The sequence below is a fragment of the Mesoplodon mirus genome (genome assembly GCF_964341445.2).
Source record: "Mesoplodon mirus genome assembly, chromosome: 2".
NCBI classification, from domain to species: domain Eukaryota; kingdom Metazoa; phylum Chordata; class Mammalia; order Artiodactyla; family Ziphiidae; genus Mesoplodon; species Mesoplodon mirus.
Window position 1 is genome coordinate 203,424,315 of NC_138977.1, and position 24,118 is coordinate 203,448,432.

Genomic DNA, 24,118 nt, shown 5'->3' on the forward strand with positions numbered 1-24,118 from the left:
CTGTAACCTCCCAGGGCCTCACATTTCTTGTCTGTACAATGGGAAAGAGTTGTACCAGAGCATTGTTTTTAACTTTTTATAAAAGCAACAGAAAACTTTTGTGAGTTAGCATCTCTAATAGATGTATAAAACAGGAACCAGAGGAGCTATTCCGGTTGAGCACAGGTGAGGGGTGGGGGCCGAGCCACACCCACGTGGCCTCCAACCTTCCTGCCTTTGATGCAGACCTCAGAGCCCTGCTGGGAAATGCCAGAACCTGAAACCATCCAGGACTACTGTACTACTAACACTCCACTAAGAACATTACGACCCAGCAGAACCCAGGACTCATGAAAAGGAACAAGGCTGAGCTTCCTGTAGCACAGGCCGCTCTCTACGGCCCTGCCTCCCGGCTGCCCTCGAGGCACACCAACAGAAGTGGGATCGTGCCCCCATTTGCCATCAAAACCCTCACCACACACGACAGTCTGTGAGAGCCCAGAGGAACTATATTCAGGGGCAATTATGTCTGGGGCACCTGGAGCAGTTCCGCATGTGGCTGATAGGCAGTGGTCAGGTCAAACTTTTAACCTCTTTATCCAACATTGAGATCTGGCCATAAACACTACTACAGTATGACATGCTCCCCCCACCCTGCTCCCTCACTGGCCTGGACTAGCTCTTAGGAACGACTGTTCCTGTCCTCACCCCACCTCCAGCCCTGCCGAAAGAGGTTCAAAGTGATTCCCTGCAGAGGAGTCTATAAAGTAAAGGGTGGCTAGTCCAAACACCCACGGTTCAGAGATGTGAAAGTGGACCCTCCCCTCACGCCCTGCCAGCCCTGGAACGGCCTCCTCCTTCTGGGAGCAGCCCATACTGACCACCTGCAGGGGACAAGCAGGCCTGTTGCGCAGAACAGCTGGCTCGGCTCCAGTCACATCGGGCCTGGATTCTGTCTTCCCACCGTCTGCTGCCCCTGCATCAGCCTAGTGTCCCACATGCACAGCCACCTCCCCCTTCAGATGGATGCTCCTGCCCTGGGACTGACCACCACTCTCATGGAACAAGGCCTTGCCTGGGCAATTCCTGAGCTGGAGGCAGGCAGAGATAGGGGCCTCATTCTTTCAACAAGTACCTGAAGGCTATCCAAGCCAGCCCTGTGCTAGGAGCTAGGATGTTCAAGAAAATCAAAACTCAGCTTTAAGGTCCAGCCAGAGAGTTAAGTCTTCAGTTCATTTTTTTTTAATTGGAAACAATTCAAGACAATCAACAAGTTCTAATCCAAAATATGAGCAAGATCCCTGTGGGCTGAGAAAGCAGACAGGGTAGCACAGTGGTGAAAAACCATGAGCTCTGGAGTCAGATGCCGGGACTCAAACCCTGGGTGCATTAATTACCAGCTGTGACTTTGAGCATGTGAATTAACCTCTCTTAGGCCTCAGTTTCCTTGCTTGTAAATTGACAATGGTGACGGTACCTGTTTGGAAGGATTAAGTGAGATATAATTTCATCATTATCACCATCATCGGCTAGGCATTAGAGAGGCACCGGGGACTCTTGATCCTGAAATGGCCTAGTAAAAGGAGCCTGTATCATTCCCCTCCTGAAGCACCAGGAACAGGGTAAGAAGAGAGACCTCGGGTTCCCTGTCCCTCCCTATTCTGCAGACTACTTCAGAAAGCTACTGTCAATGCTGATGACAGACAGGACGAAGTTAACCTGGCCAGGGACGCAGGAGATCTTGAGCCAACCAGGGGCCTTAAAGGGGCAGGTCGGAATCTGTGCCCCCTCAAACTAACCACAGCCCCCTTGGCCCTCTCCCTCGCTCCAGCTCACTCTCTCCCACCAGCCTGCTGGCTGGAATGCAGGGGCCCCTGTGCCAGAAGGCCCAGGCTAGGCAGGAGGCCGGGAGGCACAGGTGGTTCTCAGAGGAGATCCCTGAGCTCCAGAAAGCATTTCCCCCACAGGCCCAACAAAGCTGGGGCTTGTTGTTGGTCAAGACGCCTTTGCTTGTTTGGGCTGCTGCCCAGACGGTGAGGCGGCTGGGGGAGGCCAGGGGACGCAGGGCTGCAGGGCGTGTGTGTGGCAGCGAGGATCGGCCAGCCCTTTTGGCACCAGCTCCCTTCTTCCCTGGGTTTCTCACTTTGTTCAGCACGGCAACCCAAAGGAGGCTGGGGAAAGCACTTCTCACTACCCAGCAAATAAAACCACAGGGAGAAGAAGAAGGATGAAAGGTTTGGGGGGGTTTTAATTTGGTTTTGGGGTATTTAGGTGGTTTTAAAAAATAATAAAAGGAAGTTGCTTCTGCAGCCCAATTAATTTCAAACCCAGGATTCAGATCATGGCCAACAGCGATCTCACAGCACCTAACACATATTATCCCTCTTCTGAGACTTGAAGTCCCAGTGGAGCCAGAGTTGGTCCCAAGAGGCCAGGAGGGATGTTTTCTACCTCCTGGATGGGAGTGGTTAGGGATGGGGCACAAGCATGGCTTCAATCAACCCTCCTACAAAACTCTGGGACTTTCAGCTCCCCAGGTCCACAAACACCCATGCAGTCCTACTAGTCATGGGTATGCATGGCTTTCCAAATGGAGGCATGACACCAGAGGCTGCCAGAGCCCACTTATTCTTAAGAATCATGTCCTCCTAGCCCCAGGCCTTGGCAATGGGCAGAGGAGATTCCAATGGGGACCTTAACTTATCTGTTTCCTTCATTATTTCCAGGAAAGGAGCCCTCACTCACAGGTCATTCTGCCTCTGTTGGCTCTCTTCCACTGGGCCCCAGAGCACTGACTCCAGACCTTCCTTGGTCCTACTACCTTAGAGAGAATGAGGGGAGGGATTATTCACACTGGGTCTTTGACAAAGGAGAGCTTTTCACACAGGAGTTTAAGGAGACGTTGGGACTGGGAATTCCTTCCCTAAGCAGCTGCCTGCCATCCCATCCAATTCCTCAAGTCTAGCTCAACCCACTCACACCACATGCCCAACACTTGATTTGGAACAGATTTTTTCCTGGTGGCATGTTTTTGTCATGCATTTTTGAAATCACAAACTATAAAAACTGTGGGTTTTTCTCTTTGGAAAAACATTAGGATACCAAAAAGCTCATTTGATTGGAAGTTTCCTTTCTTGCCCATTAAGGCACTTGGGATGGGATACAAATCTTTCAGAAGAATAAAAGAAATGACACAGATTTGCAAACACACTTGACAGTGCTGGGGGTTCCTGATTTACTGGCTGGGTGACCCACCTCACTTCAGGCTTTCATTGCTACACAGTACCTGTGCCACATACTGGGTACTGTTAGCTGCGGCTAAGTTGAGGTATCCTCAAGTCAAAGGTTTCTAGAGAACCCACTTCCCATCCACCTCCCTGCTCCTTCTGTGGAAAAGCCAAGGAGTTTAGACCCTCATGATAAAGCTGCTCAGAACCCTCGGGTCAGCTGCCACCAGCACAGGCCTGGGCCTCTGCCACTTCAACAGCTCCTGCCTCTTCTGTGCTCAGGCCCTGCATTCTCCCAGACGACCACAACTACCCACTGTGACTTGCTTGAGAAGCACATATCTTCTTCCAGAAAATGACATTTCCTTTCACTCCACCACCAATAGGAGGAAAATTCACAGAAAAGGGGAGTCCCATAAAGAAGACTGTGCAAAAGATAATCTGGAGAAAAACATAAGACCTTCAGGAAACACAGTGGTTGCCAGAAACTCAATAACCAGGTCCCTAGCTCCTGCTCCATGCTCTAGGGAAGAGAAAATGATGAAAGCCAGTGGCTTTAAGAATCCACATATATGTACACTCACTTATGTTGAGCTGTCTTCTTGAGGTGACCCCGTCCCAGGAGAAGCAGTGACATCAACATAAAGTAGTGAAGGTTAAGGCAGAGGATTCCATGTGGATCATCTCAGGTTGTTCTTGCCTGGGGGGAGGGGCACCCAGAGACCAAGGAACCTGTCTGACACCCTGACACACACTTTACAGATGCCTGGGTTCAGAGACAGGTGACAGATGCATACACAGAGAGCTGCGGAGAGAAGGGCACAGAACCTGTGCCTGAAAATTAAAAACCCAGCATTGGCTATCTATTATTCAGTTAATTTTCATTAGGTGCTAATTGCTTCCTCTGATCATCTCCCCTCCTTTTCTTTGGAGAGGTAGAAAGTGCACAAAGGGATACTTTTCCCTCTTTGTGGGGAGAAATGGGGAAAAATTAGAGGGGTCAGAGAGGAAGACAGAAGTAAGCTGCCTCGTAAGCACCTGAGAAATAAGGTGCTCAGTGAGCTCGTAAATCTCACCCAATCACCTGAAGAAAGGGATCAGGCCTCCATCAGGGATTAGGTCTACCCACCACAGGAAGACATCCTGTATATTTAAAGTCCCAGGAACCTCAAGGAGGTTGAGCTAAGTCAGAGACCTGTGGATTAAAAGCAAAGGATGGTTTGAGTGGGAAAAAGCAAAAACTCTAGTCCTTTGATGAAGTCACAAGCAGCACTGATTCTAAATGAGATTTTTTTGAACTACCATACGACCCAGCAATCCCACTACTGGGCATATACCCTGAGAAAACCATAATTCAAAAAGAGTCATGTACCACAATGTTCATTGCAGCTCTATTTACAATAGCCAGGACATGGAAGCAACCTAAGTGTGTATCGACAGATGAATGGATAAAGAAGATGTGGCACATATATACAATGCAATATTACTCAGCCAGAAAAAGAAACGAAATTGAGTTATTTGCAGTGAGGTGGATGGACCTAGAATCTGTCATACAGAGTGAAGTAAGTCAGAAAGAGAAAAACAAATACCGTATGCTAACACATATATATGGAATCTTAAAAACAAACTGTTCTGAAGAACCTAGGGGCAGGACAGGAATAAAGATGCAGACATAGAGAACGGACTTGGGGACACAGGGAGGGGGAAGGGTAAGCTGGGACGAAGTGAGAGAGTGGCATGGACATATATACACTAACAAATGTAAAATAGCTAGTGGGAAGCAGCCGCATAGCACAGGGAGATCAGCTCCATGATTTGTGACCACCTAGAGGGGTAGGATAGGGAGGGTGGGAGGGAGACGCAAGAGGGAGGAGATAAGGGGATATATGTATATGTATAGCTGATTCACTTTGTTATAAAGCAGAAACTAACACTCCATTGTAAAGCAATTATACTCCAATAAAGATGTTTAAAAAATTTTTTAAATAAAATAACAAATGAGTTTTTGTACCCCTGCTCTTAGGACCCCAGCCATGGGAAAAAAAACTCTCCCATGACAAAACAGTACCTTTTCTCAGCTTCCCTAAGAACACTGAACACCAGATAATCTGGCTGACTAAACAGAACCTAGACAAGTTGCTTCTTTGAGCAAGCACCCTAGATCAGAGTTTTCTTGGGGACTGATTGTACTTTAGACATGAGCCCTAGGGAAGCAGCAGCAGGAAAAGGAGTCAGAACTTTAAGGCCAAGCTCATCTGACTGACTCAGGTAATCATCCATGGACAGGACCAGGGAGCCTCTGCCTGGACAGAAGTTAATATGCATCCCAGCAGGCCCAGTTAAAGGCCAGCCCAGCCCAGCCCACCCCTTCCCTGGTCCCAAAGGAGAAGGGCCTATGCTTTCTAGGAAACAGCAGTTGTGTTAGACCATTGCACTGCATCTGAATTCCTCCATTTTGTAATTTTAATACAAAAGTTAAGATGGTCAAATATCAAGTCTCCCAGGATGGCAGGCTTTCTGATCAACATTCTTCTGGTCATTCCAAATTCTTCAATCTTAGTTCCAGAATTGAGGTGCCCACCCCCACCAGGGCTTTTTCGCCTTTTACTGTCAAGGAATGAGGGTGGACTCTAAGCAATCTCCACTGGTCCATCGCTCCCTCCACCTTGCTCCAAACTCTGCCTGAAATCCCTGGCGCTCCACAAAGTTAGCAAGAGCAATTCCTGCCTCTTCTTCCAGCTTAAATACAATTATACTTTTAAAAGGGAAAAAAACAGCCCAGGGAATCCCCAAAGAGGCCTGCTGCACTCTTCCCCCTTGTAATGAAGCTTAATAATGAAATGCCCCGTGCTCCAATTAGTAAGAAATGCTCATTTTCTCCAGCTGAACACCCCCTATAGATACGTCTAATTTGTTCCCATGCTTCCATCTCTCTCCTCCATCAAGTTTGCACTTAAAGGTTATGATCTGTTGGTGCCTCCCAGCCAGGCCCTGGCAAGACAACCTTGGGGAAGAGACGGTGTTTTCTATAACCTTGGAGCCCCAGCCTGACTATCCCTGATACCCCTTCCCTTCATCATCACATCCATACACATAATCTGTCTCTTTCAGGCTCTTTATGAGTTGTCCACAAAATGGAAGAGAACGGAAAGGAGAAACAACATTTGGGAAAGTTAAGGGAAAAGAAGAGTAAAAGAAAAAAAGAGGGGGTGGGTATTGCTGTGCGTACCCAGTTCTCAATGAAAGAAATGTCTTGGCCACGGAGGGACCCAAAACAGGAGCTGCTCCTTACTGGTGGGCCCCTTTGGAACTCAGGTCCCTCAAAGGTCTTGGAGCTCCAGCTTCTTTCCCCTCATCAGGCCTGGTGTGTGACTGGCACCAATTCCTGAGACAGTCTGAAGGGTGCCAACAGCAGCACAGAGGAGCCCCTGTGCTCGGGGAACCCTGGCGGGATGTCTCTCCCAGGCCACCTCATCTCAGGGGCCAGCCTGCATCTCTGCTTTCTGATTGTATGGAAAGTGAGGACACAGTCCCTTTCTAAAAACCTGACTCCTGGGATGAAGGCCCCACCCCCAGCACCACACCAGATGCCAGGACCATGGCCTGGCTATAGGTGTGGGGTGGGCAGGTCCTCCCTGACTCAAAGGTATCCCTAGGTTTCTCTCTCCCCAGAAGTAGAGCAGGCCACAACCAGGCTGATGCTCCCAGAGTCTTCCTCTCTTCAAATCATGCATAATGCATCTTCTCTCCAGCCAGGCTAGGGGCCCAGAATGGGTAAAGACACCCTCTCCCCCGGCTCCCGGCACAAGGCTATACTGCAGCGAGGCGAATGGTAAAGACCGAAGACATCCTGTTGGACCATGCCTAGTGGGTCTACCTGTTACGAGGCCCCAGTTCTTCTCACTGGGGAAAATGCCTCCCCTTCTGTCCCTGGTTTCTAGGGCCTCTCCCCTTAACTGCCGGAGATGAGCATTTGAGATTTGCCGATGCTCCCCCAGACACTTTACCGCTTTTCTGCCTGGTCCTGTTCTCCCCTGACCCTTACCAATTGCTGGGTAGTCATCTGCAGCAGACTTGTGCTCTCCCAGCACCCCTCCTGCTTGCCTCCACCTCCTCCGACCCCTGGAGACAAGGCCCTGCCCTGGCTCCCTGAGACTCACAATCTGTGCTCCTGCCGTACTCAGTCACAAGGGGGATATAACTCACTTCAAGCTTTACGTGGTAGAACTAACCGCCCCCCTCGGGGGTGGGGAGGGGGGCAAGCAAGCGTGTGCCTGAGCATCCCAAGGTGCTCTTGTTTTCCAGGCACCCCGTCGTAGTCTATGACAGACGCACGGATGGGGGAATCCTCTGCCAGCCAGAGTTGGCATCTCACCCTATCTCTCAAATCTGCCACTAGCCTCCAGGGCTGAAGACCCTCCAAGAAGAAGAGGCCCTGCAAGACAAAGACCTGAGGCCCCCAGCCTGGCCTCCCAGCCCAACACAGGCCCGCATTAAAATCAACACTCCGTGAACACACAAAACTGACAAGGCAGAGGGGGAGCACACATCGGATACAAAGATCGGGCTCTCGGGAGACGCGGCCTGTTGGTCTCCCATGTTAGCTCCAAGTGACTAAGCGCAGGGTGGGAAATAACGCCATCGTGGCCGCCAAAGCTCCCGCCTGGGCTCCAGGTTGGGCAGCCTTTTCACGGGGAGGATGCCTCTGCCGGGGGGGGGGGGGGGGAATGCAAGCATTGTGTGGGAGCCATTAATGCGTGAGCCTCTGCATTCCTTCAAGAAGCAGGAGCACACTAGTCCCTGAGCCCCCAGCCCTGTGCCCCAGCAATTGTACAGGCTTGGAACACACTGCACATGCCACCTGGTCCTTCCCCCCAGGCCCCTGGCTCTGTGAGCGGTGGGGAGGGCCCCGCCAAACACCCTGGCTTCATTGTGCCCCAGAAAGAGGGGACTAATTACTCGCCTACACTCTGGAGCGCCCAGGAAGAAAACAGAGGCCAGTGGGGTGGAGAGGGTGGGAAACGGGGGTGGGGGGGTTTGAAGAAGGGAGAGAGAAAGCCACAGGATACATTTCAAAGTTCCTCTAGCAATTTGGGGGTGGGGGAAAGAAAGCCTGGTCCCGATGTGAAATCATACAGAGGTCAGGGCTGGGTCTCCCACCCTTGTGAGAAAGTGGTGAATCGAAGACGGTTTATCAAACGATCATTTTTTTCTTTTGAAACTGGGAGGCAGCAGCTTGGACAATTCTGCAGATGTGCTTGATGAATTAGGGACAAAAATGGCCCTTCTCTGCCCCCCTCCTCCCCTCCTTCTATAAGGGCTCCCATCGGGGGTTGCTTCTCCCTCCACTGCCTCCCGGGCCCTCCCCTCCCTTCTTCAGTGGTCAGCTGAGACCCCACCCACTGCTTGCTTTTGTACTCTTGGCCTTTGGACATACTGACAAGGGCCTTTATGAGACCCCAATCAAGACCCCCATGTCACAGGTACCTAGTAGAGACACCAGACCTTTTCAAACAAGGGACAACAAGGAGAATCGGCGGGCCCATTGTCTCTCCTCTGTGCTAAGTGAGATGAAAGGGGCCCGCAGCCCCCTCCCCACCGCCCGCCTGCCAATCACCTCTAGTTATTAAGGTCACAATGTGTAAATTCTTTTGACCTGCACCTAATCAAAGATTCACCGGCCCTTTCAAACCCGAATGGGGAGGAGGGGAGAGATTCCCTCCCATAAACCCAGCAAATTCTCCCTCAATAAAATTTCTCTCTCTGATTCCTTCTCTGCTTCCCATCTCCACCCCTTCGCTTCTCTTCACTCCGCCCTCTTCACCACTAGCTTCAAACACAACTGACAAGCCCCATGGAATTACTACCCTCAAAAACCCAAGGAGGATTTGAAAGTTTCTATTTAATTCTCTTTAAATAAAACATTTTTGGACAGGCATAGTTGCCCAAGGAAGCCCAGAACCTGGGCAGTCCCTGGGCTCTGATGCCAAATCTCTCCAAATGGCAAAGTGGTCGACTGGCTTTTTTCTCTCTCCTAAATCAGCCTCTCTTGCTTTGCCCAGGATACCATCATACATGGAGAAAAAAACTGGGATGAATGCTACTCCCTCACATTGTCACTTAGCATCTCTAGCTCAGTTGCTGACCCTCCAAAACCCAGCTTACACTGAGTGGTTTTGTGAACTGAGGTGAAAAAAATTACCAAGCCCAAAGTAGGCAACCCTCAAAAAAAGAAAGAAAATAACCATAAGGTAGAACAACAGAGAACAGAATAGGAGCCAGAGGAAAGAACTTGAGAGAAAGCAAAACTTAGGATTTTTTGTGGTTTGAAAACTACAAAATGCTTAAATCAAGCAAGGAGAATAAAATGCTTGCCAATCTCCATCAATCAACATCAAGCTACGCATTTTTCTCTTACCTATCTTATCTGTCACTTAGAATAGGGAGAAGGCATAACAAGCAAGGTAGCGATACTTTATGTAAGTTGCCCCCAAATCCTCATTTGTCTACTGTCTGCTCTTGGGGATGCCTCGCTCTCCCTTTGCCTGTCTCTCTCCTTCTTTCTCTCTCTCTCCTTCTCTCTCTGCTCCTACTTTTCCTCCTGCCTCTGTGATGGTACCTTTTGCTTCTCGGTTTCTCCCTGCCCAGCTGTCTTTACTTCTCTCTGAGCTTCCTTTTGGTGCTAATCCCTCATGTTATTTAAACTGTCGTCTCCATGCCGAAGCCCTCCACATCTCAGCCCTGTGTCTGAGCTCCAGGCCACCACTCCTGGCTGTCTCTGGCCATGGCGACCTCACTGTCCCTTCACTGCCTCAAACAGAACTCAGTCTTCTCAAAGCTAGGGCCGCCTTCTGCCATCAAGCCCAGAGAGGAACTCAGGCAGGTCTCTCCCCTCTCTCCCCCACAAGCAGTCATGACCACCTACAGACTTTTTCCTGTTTCTCCTGCTGTCCTCAGGAATCCAGTCCGTTACTGCTAACAAAGTGTACTCCGGAAAAGCATCCAAACAGCCTCAGTCTCCCCCGCTCCAAAGTATCCTACACACTGTGCCACCACATTAATCATTTAAGTGCTTCAATCTGGCCAAAAATCTTCCATGGTTCCCTATTATTCTCAGATTAAAGTCAAACTATGCTCTTCAAAGCCCTCCAAAACCAGGCCCCAAAGCTCCCCTCCAGCCACATTGCCCACTACTCCTTTACACAAACTTGTCTGCTCTGAACTCCCAAACTTACCTGCTCTGAACTTCCAAACTTACATTGAGCTTCCCTATCCCTTAGTATGTCTTTGCTCATACCACTCACCTGGCCTCAAGTTCCTGTCTGCAATTTAAATAGAACCATCTTTTAAGTCCCACTTCAAATTCCATGTCATCCAGGAAGCTCTCCTTATTTAACAAAAAGACTACTGCTTTCCTCTGATTTCCTATCCATAACCTTGACAGTTGATGGCACTCACACTGCATATATACAGTGTTGTCTGAGTACATGCATTATTTTCCCAACTGGAATATAAGCCCCTGGATGGTAAAAACTGTCTCTTGTGCTTCATATTCCCCATGCATCCTTGCACACAGCAGTATTCTTTTTTTTTTTTTTGCGGCATGCGGGCCTCTCACTGTTGTGGCCTCTCCCGTTGCAGAGCACAGGCTCCGGACGCGCAGGCTCAACGGCCATGGCTCACGGGCCCAGCCGCTCCGCGGCATGTGGGATCTTCCTGGACCGGGGCACGAACCCATGTCCCCTGCATCGGCAGGTGGACTCTCAACCACTGCGCCACCAGGTAAGCCCACAGCAGTATTCTTGATACATCTATAAGGCTGGCACTCAGAGATATGCATTACATAGAAAAATAGTTCTGAGTTTGCCTTGCCTTTTTAAAAAAATTTCAGTATTAACTTTTTTCCCACAAAAGGTCCCAAGTATGAAACCATGATTAATGCTGCAAAAGCAAATGTAAGGAAGGACCTTTTCAGGGTGATGGAAATATTATAAACTGAATCATGGTGATGGTTGCACAACACTGTAAATTTGCTAAAAGTCATGGAATTGTACACTTAAAGTGGGTGAACTTTATAGTATGTAAATTATACTTCAATGAAACTGTTTAAAATAATAAATAAAATAATAAATAAATGTAGGTCTATGTATCCTTAATTTAAATAACTGTAAGGGAAAAAGGAAGGGTTCTCTCTACAGTTACCTGGTATTGAAATAGACATTTAAATGTAATTTATATTTTTTCTATTAATAAAAATAGGCTCATTATAAAAAAAACTTAAATACAAAAAAGGAAAAAGAAAGTAAATGTCAGCAGAAATCTACCACATAAGAAATAATTGAAAAGACAGTCAAATAAATATCATACTGCTTTGTGACCTTTTATTTTTTTTATTTTTATTTTTTGCGGTACACGGGCCTCTCCCTGTTGTGGCCTCTCCCGCTGCGGAGCACAGGCTCCGGATGTGCAGGCTCAGCGGCCATGGCTCATGGGCCTAACCGCTCCGCAGCATGTGGGATCTTCCCAGACCGGGGCACGAACCCGTGTCCCCTGCATCGGCAGGCGGACTCTCAACCACTGCGCCACCAGGAAAGCCCTGTGACCTTTTTTCATTCAACACTGTGTTATGACATTTTTGGGGGTCAATAAGTATGTACATCTATATCATCCTTTTAATGGCTATATAGTATTCTATTGGGTGAATGTAAAATATTTAACTAGACTCCTACTAATGGATATTTATGTGTTCTTAATATAAGTCTTTATGTATACATCTTGCATACTTGTCTGATTATTGCCTTAGGATAAATTTCTAGAAGAGGAATTTATGTGTCAAAAGGTTTTTACATTTTTATTTTGATACTCACTGCCAAACTAATGTAATTTTAAAACTAACTTTTCCTCTCTTTATTCTTAGACTTACCATTACCAGCCTGCAAAGATGGATTTTCCTGGCCACAAACCTCTAACAAGTGAAGAATCCTTTGAATAATCTTTATTTTTTGTGTTAACTTTTTGTTTTTATTCTCAACCACAGCTTACTGTGGATGCTAGTGAGACTCAAATTGGCCAGGAAAGTAGAGTGCTTCAAACACATTAACCCGTGTGTCCCTCTCTCTCTGCCAGATGTTACGAACCTCACCTTCATGCCCAGCTGACCCTTCTCTTGGGTCACTTACCATAGGACCCACTCCAATCACTCACTTGGTCTTTTCTCATTCAGGCCCAGGAAGAAAGAGGCCCAGCCTTGGCCAGGACAACTAATGCTACCACTGCAACAAAGCAGAAAATAACAGGAGAAAAAGAAGCATTCTGCAAGAGTAGAGCCCTCAGGAGAAAGAGACAGTGGGTCACATGCTCTGAGCTAGGCCCTCTCTGTAGCCCCTGAAGGCCGCGGTGCAGTGAGTTCTGGGTGAGAAGCATGTGCTAAGTGACGGTTGAGTGAATCTGGACAGCGTCCTATATGGAAACTGTGCTCCTGAGACTCCACAGAGTTTTGATCAGGCAGCACAGGACTGATCCAGGGCAAGACTCAAGCTAATCTCTCTCAAAATCCCCCAGTCAACAAAGAAAGGAGGAACGGACACTTATGGTGGCCTCAAGCAGAAAGGGGTCCATTTCACTTTACCTTGCACATCTCAGCTTTCCTTCCCTCTCTGTCCAGCCAGCACATGTCACATGTGCAACAAGCCACACACAAAGGAGGAGAAGTAACCCCCACCGTTGCACGGTGGCCTCTACGACTGGCGAATATTTATACTTGGAAAGCTCATCCTCCACACTGCCTTCTGGCCTCTCTTTGTGTCCTCCTGTCTAGCTCAGCTCCTAGAAAGAAGCCAGTATGAAGCTTCACACCTGACCACTTGCTATGCCAGCATAATGAAAGTGATGCCCATCCCCTGCCTATCCTCATCTCCACCACCACCGAAGCTTCCAGAAGCAACATAGACATCGTGTCTCCAGCCTGAAGCCAAAAGCCACACCTCTCTAGGTGGGGCAGACAAAGGCCGGAAAATCAAGAACAAGGCCTGGTGACCCCACATTCTGCTTCACCAAGCCTGCCCATGGTATTAAGAGGATCAGAGAAAGCAGAAAACAAAGGGCCTTGGCCTTCATGCCTTCTCAAAGCAGGCAAGCTCCTGCCTTCGGGAGGTGTGCTCTTTAGCCCCCAGGACCGGTGTGCACATTGTCTAAAGTGCACCAGCTTTAGACAGGGCTGCTGTTTCCAGCCTGCTGCGAAAACCAAAGTACTACACCACGACCACCATGGCCACTGTTCGAGAAGCTGGATTATGGCTTTGCTGTAGGAAGGTGCAGAGGAGGAGAGAGCAGTGCATGCTGAGCAGGGCTGGAGACCAGTGTGAACACAAGAGCATAGAAAAGGTGTGTGTGGTGGAGGAGGGAGTCGCAACAAAATATGAGTTATAGGTTTTTGTCGTTGTTGTTGTTGTTTTGCGGTACGCGGGCCTCTCACTGCTGTGGCCTCTCCCGTTGCGGAGCACAGGCTCCGGACGCGCAGGCTCAGCGGCCATGGCTCACGGGCCCAGCTGCTCCGCGGCATGTGGGATCTTCCAGGACCGGGGCTCGAACCTGTGTCCCCTGCATTGGCAAGCGGACTCTCAACCACTACGCCACCAGGGAAGCCCAAGTATAGTTATTTTAATCTCCTAAAAGTTTCTCTCTCAATACTTGAAATCCTCTTTTGCAAATTAAGGCCCTGCTGAAGATTCTGGATGTTATCACATACCAACTGGCACCCCACCTGCCCCTCCTATACTTTTCTGTGCCCCATTCATGTTTTAAATTTGCATTGCAAACTATGAAAAAGTAAAGCTTCCGCAGAAAGCAATTTCCTGGGCCAGCAGCTCTTGGACTAATACTCCCTTTGCAGTTACCGGGGATTCTGCATGCACGTACTCCCTTCCCTCCTCCCGCCAGCCCTCCCCCTCCCCCCACTCCTCCCTCCCTTGCCAGCACCTTCTGCCTGAGCCAAGCCTATCTGACAGGGCACTACAGACAGTGTCACAAACTACCCCCTATGAAAATGCCCTGGACAGAAAAAGGAGCAAGAACCAGCTGGGAAAGAGGGGAAGGATTTGGGGTAGTCAGCTTAACAGAGCACCCCAAAGGCACAGCGGTTTGTCTGTAGTACAAGGCTCATAACTTATACAAAACAGGAAATAAAACCCCTGCCCCCAAAAGTTCACAATCTGAAACTTCAAAAAAATTTCGCCACCAGGGAAGTCTCTCATAGAATCTTTACAGGCAGTTTTCCATACCAATGGTGTCAACATCTGTCACCGCTAGTGGTATACAGGGATGTCTACTGTCTTCCCTGATGGTGTGAGGAAAATGTTCCAGTTCTTGGATCCCAGGCTGCTAACCCCCCAAAAGAAACTACTACAATAATGAAACTCACGACACTCATGGATGCAGGGTAACTGTCATGGACAGGAGAATTCCTGTTCTTGGGTCTTAAGGCCATGACCAAGCTGAGCCACATGTGACTGTCCTGAACTCAGAGAGGGGAAGAAATACAGCTGACTCTGTGGACTGCCACCTGGAGGCCCCTGGAACCAGGACTCTGGTAGATGGAAAGGCGGTGGGGAGGAGAAGACACCATTTCAAAAAATTTCATTTGAAATGAAAACAAGGAACTTAAGTCTTGACTCCAAACTGATGTACTGAAATCTGCCCCAAATGGCCTGAGAGCCACCTAATGACAGGAGGATGGGGTGATCCTTCCACCTCTGACATGACCCCCCAGTATACAAAAAACACATTATGCTACTAATCCAGCCACACATTGCCTTTTTCACTCGGGCCCAGTACAAAGCCCTCTCCACTCCCTCACCCACCCCGTCTACTTACAAGAGTGAGCTCCATTGGCTCAAAAACCTAAAAGCACAGATATTTCATGAAGATCCCTCTTTTGACTGATCTGAGTGCTGCAGCTAACAGGTGGGGAAATCTTAAACATACAAGTGTTATCATGACAAGACCACTGGAACGGATCGGTGCCATAAGTCAGACAGGGCTAGAAGTTTCCGCCCCACCATCAGGTTCCTCTTTAGCCTTGACAGATCAAACTCAAGCCGAAGCAGGCTACAGAGATCAGTTCAGTCTCCGAGCCAAAGGTCTTCACAGTGAGGGACCAAAGCTGCCCGGGCTGGGCCTCTGCCGGCCCGTGTCCCAGATTAATCACCACCAGGAGGGGCTTGGACACCAGGCTGCAATCTGAGCCCAGCAGCACCTGCACAGGGGTCACCCCGGCACCTCCCTCACTCCCTCAGGCAAGACTCCAGGGCATGAGGGTGTCCACCTGTTGACTACGCTACTTGGAACAGGCAGGCCAGACGCTTAGCCATCTTCAATCCTGCAGATAAGTCACAGGTGGTTTGAGTTAGCGCAGAAGGTGGAAAGATATGGTGACTCAAGGAGTGAAGCCAGGGCTCCATGAGAAGGAAAATTCTCAGCCTCTGAACAGAAAGAAAGAGAGAAGGCCTCAATGCCCCTCTCACCACTGTCTAGAGAGAAAATCTAGCTCAAGACCAGCAGTGAGTGAACTAAGCCCTCAGAGGTTATGAACTAATGAGATTCTCCCTCAGTGTCTGGGACACATTCTCGTCAGCTGCAGATCCACTGGATGCTGACAGGAAGGAGGGAGACCAGAGCAGGGATTTCTTTTCAAAACACCCCCAAATGCTGCCAATACACCTGTGTGAAGGAAACTTAGACATAAATTCACTCTGTGAGGGTGCAGGAGAGCTTCCTCTGAATGCCAAGACCTTGGAGAACAGTTTCCTCAAATGATCTACATCAGTCAGCTATTTCGAACACCTGTACACATAGAGCTAGTGACTATGTATGGTGCATGTACACATCTGTCCATGCTAGAATGCACTCTTTAGGACCAATGGACCCTATTATAAATTCTTCTCAGATGGCAATTTCTTTTATATTGTTGCTTCTCTAAGTCTACTAGAGTAGGAGAAAGTATTCTTGAGACAAAAAAACAAAAAACAAAAGGAGGAAGATATGCATGAAGATCTGTATCTTCGAACGCTCTGTCCCAAGCACTAACTTGTGATATAAGGAGAAACCACTCGGATGGATGCACCCTTTTCCACCTGCCTCATGCCCCAGGGAAGGAAGGGTGGGAGGGGTCCGAGTCAGATTGAAGTGTGTGTCCCTTGAAAGAGCAGAGAAAAGCACAGGTCAGATAAGAGGAGAAAGAGCTCCTACACAGCGCCTTCATTTGAGGAGGAACACCCACATCCTGACTGTTACACCTTGTACCTCCAGAGCTCCATCTCCAGGAATTCCCTTTGAACTCCCGGCTGCAACCCAGAGTTAGGATAGAGCAGTGGCTACAATTACACACTTGCTTGTGGGGGGGTGGGGGGATGCTGTATGTGACAGGCCATGAAAGGTCCCTGCCTATAAAACAGACTGGAAAACAAACCCTTAATTTAAATGTTAATGAAAGTGCTGTGGAGACATCAGAGGCTTCCCGGCTGCTCAGAGAATAGCTACACCAGCCACAGAATTTATGGCTCCCCTTCACCCTCCTGCCTCCCTCTCTGCCTCATCACCCACTGAAGTTTAAAGAGTGTAAAAAAAAAAAAAAAAAAAAAAAAAAACCAACTAATTTTAACATTAACTCCATGCTTCCACCTTGGGATGTGATTGCTAAATTATCTGTTGGCAGAACACTGATCAAAGGTGGAAAAACACAGGCACATTGCACACACAACACAGAAAAGTCAGCTGCAGCTAAGGCAGGAAAATCACCTTCTCTCTTCCTAATGTGGGAAGGGTAGAAGAAATAGCGGTGCAGGTAGGGCCTGGAGCTGGGAGGTGCGGGCAGCAGGAAGAGGAGGAAGACCCTGATCTCCCATGTGTCGGCTCCCCATCTGAGAACTCAGCATACCATATTTGCTAAGTTTGGTCTGTCTCTCCATCAGACTATGCTGTCTAGTTCACTGTTGTTTCCCCAAGGTCTAGCACACTGTAATGCTTAAGAAGTATCTGGAGAGAGAAAGAGAGATAGGGATGGGAGGAGAGATACAGAAACAGAGACAGAGTGGAGAAAGAAAGAATTTAAACAGAGACTGAGGGATGGAAATGTATCCCTGTAGCAAGGGCACGGTCTTGAGGCGCGGACTCTGTATCCACAGCATCCCGCCTTCCGCAGCAGCACTCTCTGCTTCTAGTTGTAGTGCTTTATTTCAGTTCTTCCCAACTAGCCAACCTTCCTGGCCAGGGAAGGAGTCGCTCCCACAGACGGGGTCTGGGCCAGCCAGAGCTGGTTGGGTTGCAGGTCTCAGGCCAGCAGCCCAGTACGTGAGCTTCCCCGTGCCCAACATGCCCTGGGTCGTGGCAGAAATCCAGGGTCTTGAGGAAGTGAAACCCACCCCTGTGGCATTTCGTCCTTGCTACCGATGGATATGTCGGCCGGAGAGGCTTGGCTTAGCACCAGCAATGAACTCTAGGGTGGCGGGCGCTGCCCTGAGATTCAGCAGAACCAGACTCTGATTCAGTTGTATCTCTACACTGATCTCTTTCCAATCTTAGGTCATTTTAGGCTGGACCAGTGGGCCCACCTAGCATCATACAGAGCTTCCTTCTTTCTCCAGGCATCATGCAGCCCCTTCCAGCCATGCCAGCCTCTGGTCCTTCCATGCTGTCTTTGTGCCTCAGACTCTCTCATCTAGGGCCACCACATGCAGGAGACTCCCTCTAGTGTGGTCTTCAGCCTGGCAACAGGGGACACTGAGCCACTCCTTGCCTAGAGAAGGTGTCCTTTCCCTAGACAAGCCCCTGACCCTGGGAAGGGAGAAGAGACAGATCTTGATAGCTGTGGGCCAAACCATCAGGATGAGCAGCTACAATGTGAAGCACGACAAAGTCATCCATCAGAGTCTTTCTTCAGGTTATCAAGGTTAGGGATCCCCTTCAGGAACCAGCTCTTTATCACCAACTAGAAAAAGCAAAACTCAGAGGCACAACATTTACTTTTGATTTGTCTTCCCCTAACAGCACTGAGTGAGTTAGGAAGCCCAGGGCCAAAGAGTTGCTGAACCACTGGGAAGCAAAAGAATCTAAACTAAAAGTTGGCTGCCTCCTTTTTCCCAATCTTTCAAACCTCTCTGTCAGAGAAAACTCCAGATGCAATTACCTTTCACTAAAGAAGGGCATATTTCAAAAGGCTGGTCAATGTGTCTGCCGCACACACAACACACAGTAAACCCTGTAGCCACTGGGAACAAACACCCACTCTCCCCAGAAATCCACCCCCTTACCAAACAGTACACAGTGATGGCCTTCCTTCCAGACTCTCCCTCACCTCTGGGAGAAATGAAGCAAGAAGGGGCAGCTCCGCCATCAAAACCCCCAGAGGCCACAGCTCACTTTACAAATACGAATTGGTACATTTCAGGCAGACTTGGACTAATCCCCCCCAAAACAAACAGGCCATCACAGTGAGCAAAATTACACTAAATTATATTGTATATTTAATAACACAGTTAAGTCAAGTTTCTACACCTATACCACTCATATGTTTCCCTAATGACAGAGAGAAGGGATTAAAACCCAAGGGTCCTGGGAAGCCTTCCTGACCACACTCACTCACATGATAGCAAGTGATGCTCGGAGATGGGGAAAGGATTCTTCTGAGCACCTCCTTTTTCTTGGAGGGCAATAAGTATGGTTTCTGCAGAGGAAGGAGGTGCTGTGGGCTCCTCTCTCTTCCTCTCCAAGGAAAACAGGGCTCCAGACTCATTTCACCATCAAGGCACCCCCCAGCCAGCTTGGAAGGGCCCTGCAAACCAAAGATCTATGTGCACTGGCACTCCTGGGATGGTGTAAGCATTCACAGCTACACGACATAGCCCAGGCCTTGATTACATACTGCCTTCCTCCCCTCCCCCCCCTCGCTATCTCAACTCTGGCCTCCAGAAAGAGAACGTTCCCAGATCCCCACAGAGGCTTTCAAGGGCCACAGCTACTGTCCAAGATTCTGGTGGATGAAGGCATCGCAGTGACGTAAAGGCCTGCCTCGTGGGCCTCCCTCAGCACCACAGCATGTGGCAATAAGCTGGAGACCTGAGCCTCTTCTGCCCCATCCCACATGTGCCCTTCTCTGAGCCTCAATTTCTCCATATGCCAGGAGGGGAATGACCCTCTCCCTTCCTCAACCAGAGACAGACTAGTTTCAGGCACTTAGTATCATCTGGCAACCACTACAGTTGTGCCCCCATCTTTCCCCCACCACTGAATAAGATCCTCAGGAGAGCTACCCCACAGCAAGTGTTCAGTCAATACACAGGAAGCACAGAGGAAAGGGAGTGAGAAAAAAAGAGATGGAAAATAGAAGGGATGAAATCAAGTCTTTAACAGTTCTTTATTTCCTTACTCTGAGTATTTACTAACTTTATTCAGCTAGAAATAATCTTTTAATGGCAATACAGTGTACTGCATGTTTTAAAAATTCTGCTTTTCTGTGATACTTATGGAAAAGTGCTCAGAACTCTATGTGACCTCAGGAGATCATATCCTGAGACCAGTTAGGACCCACAATTGCACCCAGACGTGTGCCCTTCCACCTCCAGCATCTCAATTCAGTTCCATCTCAACCAGTCCTTTCACTCATCAAACAGCTCCCAGTTGGGCCTCCTCTACAGGAGGAAGGCTGCATCTATAAGTCATAAATCCTAAAAGCAGAGTTATTAGTGTTGGGGCAAGAAGATGGGTTGGAGGGCACATAGGAGGTAGAGGGAAAGGTCCTTGCCTGCCACCTTCCCATGAAGCCTACTGGTTTTCCTTCCGTTTTTTGAGTACCTAAACATGCCTCTAAGCACATGACTGGTATTAAATATTATCCTCCAAGAGTGTTTACAAACCAAGAACTCAAGGTCAAGAAAGGAAGAAGAGGTGACATTTGGACACAGGACAGAATACCTGCTTTCTCCCAGTCATGAACACCTCAAGTTAAGCCTAGGGCTTGAGGTTTCATGTTTCATACTACAAGTTTCTAAGTACACACATATGAAAAGAAGGCAGATAAGTCCCAGCATCAAAGATAAATATGATGAATAGCTCTGACAAATTATTTTAAATAGAAGAAAGAGACTGAGATGTGCCAGGTCTCCCAACTGTCCAGGTTCCTTGGAGGACAGCTGCTGCCCACCCACTCTTGTGTTTTTCACAAGGGGTTCACGGCCACGTCACATTAGCGACACTGACGACCACACTCAACAAGAAAGGTGGCAGGGAAGGGAACAGAGGCAGCCATGGAGGGCAGGAAAACCCCAGGGGAAAAGGAGAGGAAAGAGATTCCTGCTGAGTCCCCACCTCAAGAAGACTGAAAAAGAGCAGTGTAACTCCATGAGGGACAGGAGAAGCCCCAGGGAAGGGTGGAGATGTGAGAGCAGCTAAAGCAGATAAACAAATGCTTTACCAGCTGGGAGAGATTCCGGCTGACACAAGATTCTAGCCCTTTTAGCTTTGTAGAGTATTTTCATATTCATTATTTCAGATCATCTTCACAATAACCTAGTAAGGACTATGAAAGAAATAGTATTCATATTTGACAGACGAGGAAGCCATGGCTCCGAGGACTTACCCGAGGCCACCCTGCTGGTTGGTGGCAAAGCAGAACTCTAGTTTCCCAGAACAGACCCTACAGGTAGGAGGCAGTGTCTTCCAAGATTGGGAAAATGGTTCAGTTTACTGAAAGGTCCAAATTCATTGACACAGTGAGAAGAAATGGATCTAATGATAAGATGAAAAGTTTCCTATCCCAATATATTTTTGGGGTAAGAGAAAAAGAAGCAGAGAGAACACCAACATATACTCTGGTCATTTAGTGTAATGACAGAATCCCAAATACAAACTACTTTTTTAAAACAGTCCAAGACACCATTCGTGGACTTGGGGAAAAGGTCATCTCAAATAACTGTGGGTCATGGAGCTAAACAGCCAGCCAACAGTGAGTGAAAGAATCATCCCAGGGACAAGAAAGTACACCAAGAAGACATTTAAGGAGAATGTTAAGAAAACATGAGACCTAGGTTTTCACCAAAGATGGGGCATATCAAGGACTGAGCAGAGGGTCTGGCATAGAACATATGACTAATAAATGTTAGCTGCTGGTAACAGTAGTAGTTATAGAGCAGTGCTAGTAATATTAGGAAGCTAGGTCCTTCCTCAAAGCCAGCTTCCAAGTTGTGGCCAAAAAAGCCCCAGTCAGTTTATTGTGATCTAAACTGCTTCTCAGTGATGAAGGCAGACACTGTCCTCAACCTTTTATTGACATCATCTTCAACAGCTGCCACGCTCTATTCTGTTAACAGGTAGCCTAACGCATTCCAGAGGAGGTGGCTGGAGTAAAGGAATATGAAGATGGGGATGCTGGGAGAGCCTGTATGTGTCTTTAGCCTAATTCCATGTGCAGGAAGCACATGGACCGTCTCCAGCCTTAAGAGCATCCCTCCACCACCGACCTCACCCCAGGCCACCCCAGTCTCCTGAAGCCAGTGGGAGTCCTCAGGTAACCACCAAGATGAAGTCACCAGCCTACCTGTCACCTCCCACCCTTACACATATCCAGCACACAGACACCCAAGCTTGGCTAACTGGCTTTAAAGGGGGCAGCATTAGGAAGAAACTGAGGAGGGGCCAGAGCTCAATGGCTCCATTTTCCACCCTCTGCTCCCACACACTTAGGCCTCTCTACTCCCTGCTGGTCTTTCCTTCCCTTTTTCCTAGGATCGCTAGAATGATTTGTTCTGAACAGCGACAGGTTTATAGGTTAGCCGACACCTCCGCTCTGTGGAATTTTAATTAACTTCTCCCATCGTCAATATGCTAAGGAACGGGGTCTCCATTCTCTGAGGTCAGCAATGTGTTTCAGGTCCTGCTATATCAGCCGTCAAATTGAAGAATTAATGACGTGGCTAATCGGCTCTAATTCTTTAGGAAGAAAAAAATTTGAAAGAGAGTTGTGGAAGGGGCAGGAGGAGGGGTGCAGGCTCCTTGGGGTGAGAAGAAAAAGGCTGAAGGAGGCTGAGCCAAGAGGGGGGATCAACTCTCTCATAAAACAAGTGACTGACTTAAACCCGATGTTGGAGGGTAGCAGCCCTACAGCTTTCCCATTGATCATTTGGTGGGGAGTGAGGGGTGAAGGAAGTGGGAGAAGACACTAAACACTCTGACAGAGCAGGTGCAGAGAGGGTGTCTATGTACTCTGCTGGTGGGGAGAGAGGCCCTGCCTCGGTTCAAGAGAGCCTAGAAAGCAGAATTCAGGATGCAAAGCTCATTCAGTCACAGGCAAAACTAGAGAAACACCAGTCAGACCAAAGGGTAGGGTAAAGCCATCATCAAAATTGGCACTTCTGCTATAATTGTCAACGAACCTACTCCACATACATGACTTTGCACGAGGGCCCAACTGGACATGGGCCCCAAGCCTCTCCTGATGACGCCCACCTGACCTCATAAAATAAAAGCATTATTACATGGGATAAAACCATACACCAAAACATCTCCCTTACCTGTGCAATGGGCTGATAGCAATGGACCAGACTCGGTCTTCAGTCTGGATGGTGTGTAAGCACTGCCCCAGCCGGCCTGAGGCCAAAGGCCATACCTGGAAACAGGAGAGGAGATGCTCTCGTTGGCGTTGCCTGGGATCGGGATGAGGGTTGGAAAATGCACCAGGTGGAGTCACTGTTCGTAGGGTGGGTGGGGAAATGGAGAATCCTTTCTATCCTGTACACACAGAGCTCTGGGTAGCAGCAGAGGGACCTCTCCAGCTTCTGCCTTGCCTACTGCCCAAACAGACGCTGGCTCCCAGTCCTAACCACCCTTTCACATCCACCTGAGAGCCCTTACACAGCAGCCAATTGTATACCAGTGAATCAGAAGTTCCACATTCCTCAGCTGAGACCTGACTGAGAAGCGTGAGCAGGTGAGGCTTGCCTCTCTCAGTAACCTCCCCGTGTTTGTGGATTTTCGTTTTCCTATCTCTCACCAAGATTTTACTTTGGGGAGGTAGGGAGAGGGAGGAAGATCAAGGCCCAGTATGAGAGGACAGAGATAGAATTAGATTAGAATTAGAGAGAGAGGAGTAAAAAGAAAGATCCAAGGGAAGGAAAAATGGAAGAAGAGGACTTCAAAGTGGGAAGGTGGTGTGTTGTTGTTTGTTTGTTGATAATGCCCAGAATCCAGTGCTATTCATGTCAGCAGGGAATTTAGCACCTAGTGTCACCAAAAGTAGCAGAAAAGCTTAACTCTTTTAAGCTTCCATATCTCCTACTGGTTAAAAATATTGCTTGGAGCACATTATCTGGTCCCTATCAGTCAGGAATGTACATTAGCAGCCACTCTGGGCTTAACTCTAATCAACACTCACAGAGCCCTCTCAGCGGTCAGTGCATTTAGAAATCTCCCATTAAGCACAAGGCCCCCTCACCTCACCCTACCCCAGATGACACACACAGGGGACTAAGCCTCTAACCAAACAGAGAGGAAACCTCAAATGTACAGGGCTGTCCCCAGACAGCAGCCAAGGAGGGATCCTGAGGAGGCCAGATGGATCAGTGACCTCTCAAGGTCCCTGCAGTGCTATAAGGGGAACACAAAAATGTCAGGCAGGACCTTAGATGGAAGAACTTTCAGGAAACATTCCTTGAGTTTAAGGGGTAGGTGATGGAGTGGGGGTGGTCCTGACTTCTTAGGATCACATGATATCTCTTCTCTATAAAAGGAGAAAGTGTTTCTTAGATTTTGTGTGTCTATGATAGGGGGAGAAGGGTGTGAGTTACTTTTCCCAACACTGGGAAAAGAAAATAAACTTAACAAGAAGATCCCGAATAAGGAAGGGCAGAAAACAAAGGTAAACACCA

The 24,118-nt window shown here is 48.5% G+C and overlaps 1 protein-coding gene across 2 annotated transcripts in view; it reads right to left on the bottom strand.

Moving 5' to 3' along the window:
- Nucleotides 1-24,118, bottom strand: part of FBXW4 (F-box and WD repeat domain containing 4) — an 84,762-nt gene that overhangs the window by 34,136 nt on the left and 26,508 nt on the right. For both annotated transcript variants that reach the window (XM_082635928.1, XM_082635929.1), the window contains exon 5: nt 22,766-22,860. In XM_082635928.1, the coding sequence (XP_082492054.1) occupies nt 22,766-22,860 (95 nt within the window). The remainder of the gene's footprint in view (nt 1-22,765; nt 22,861-24,118) is intronic.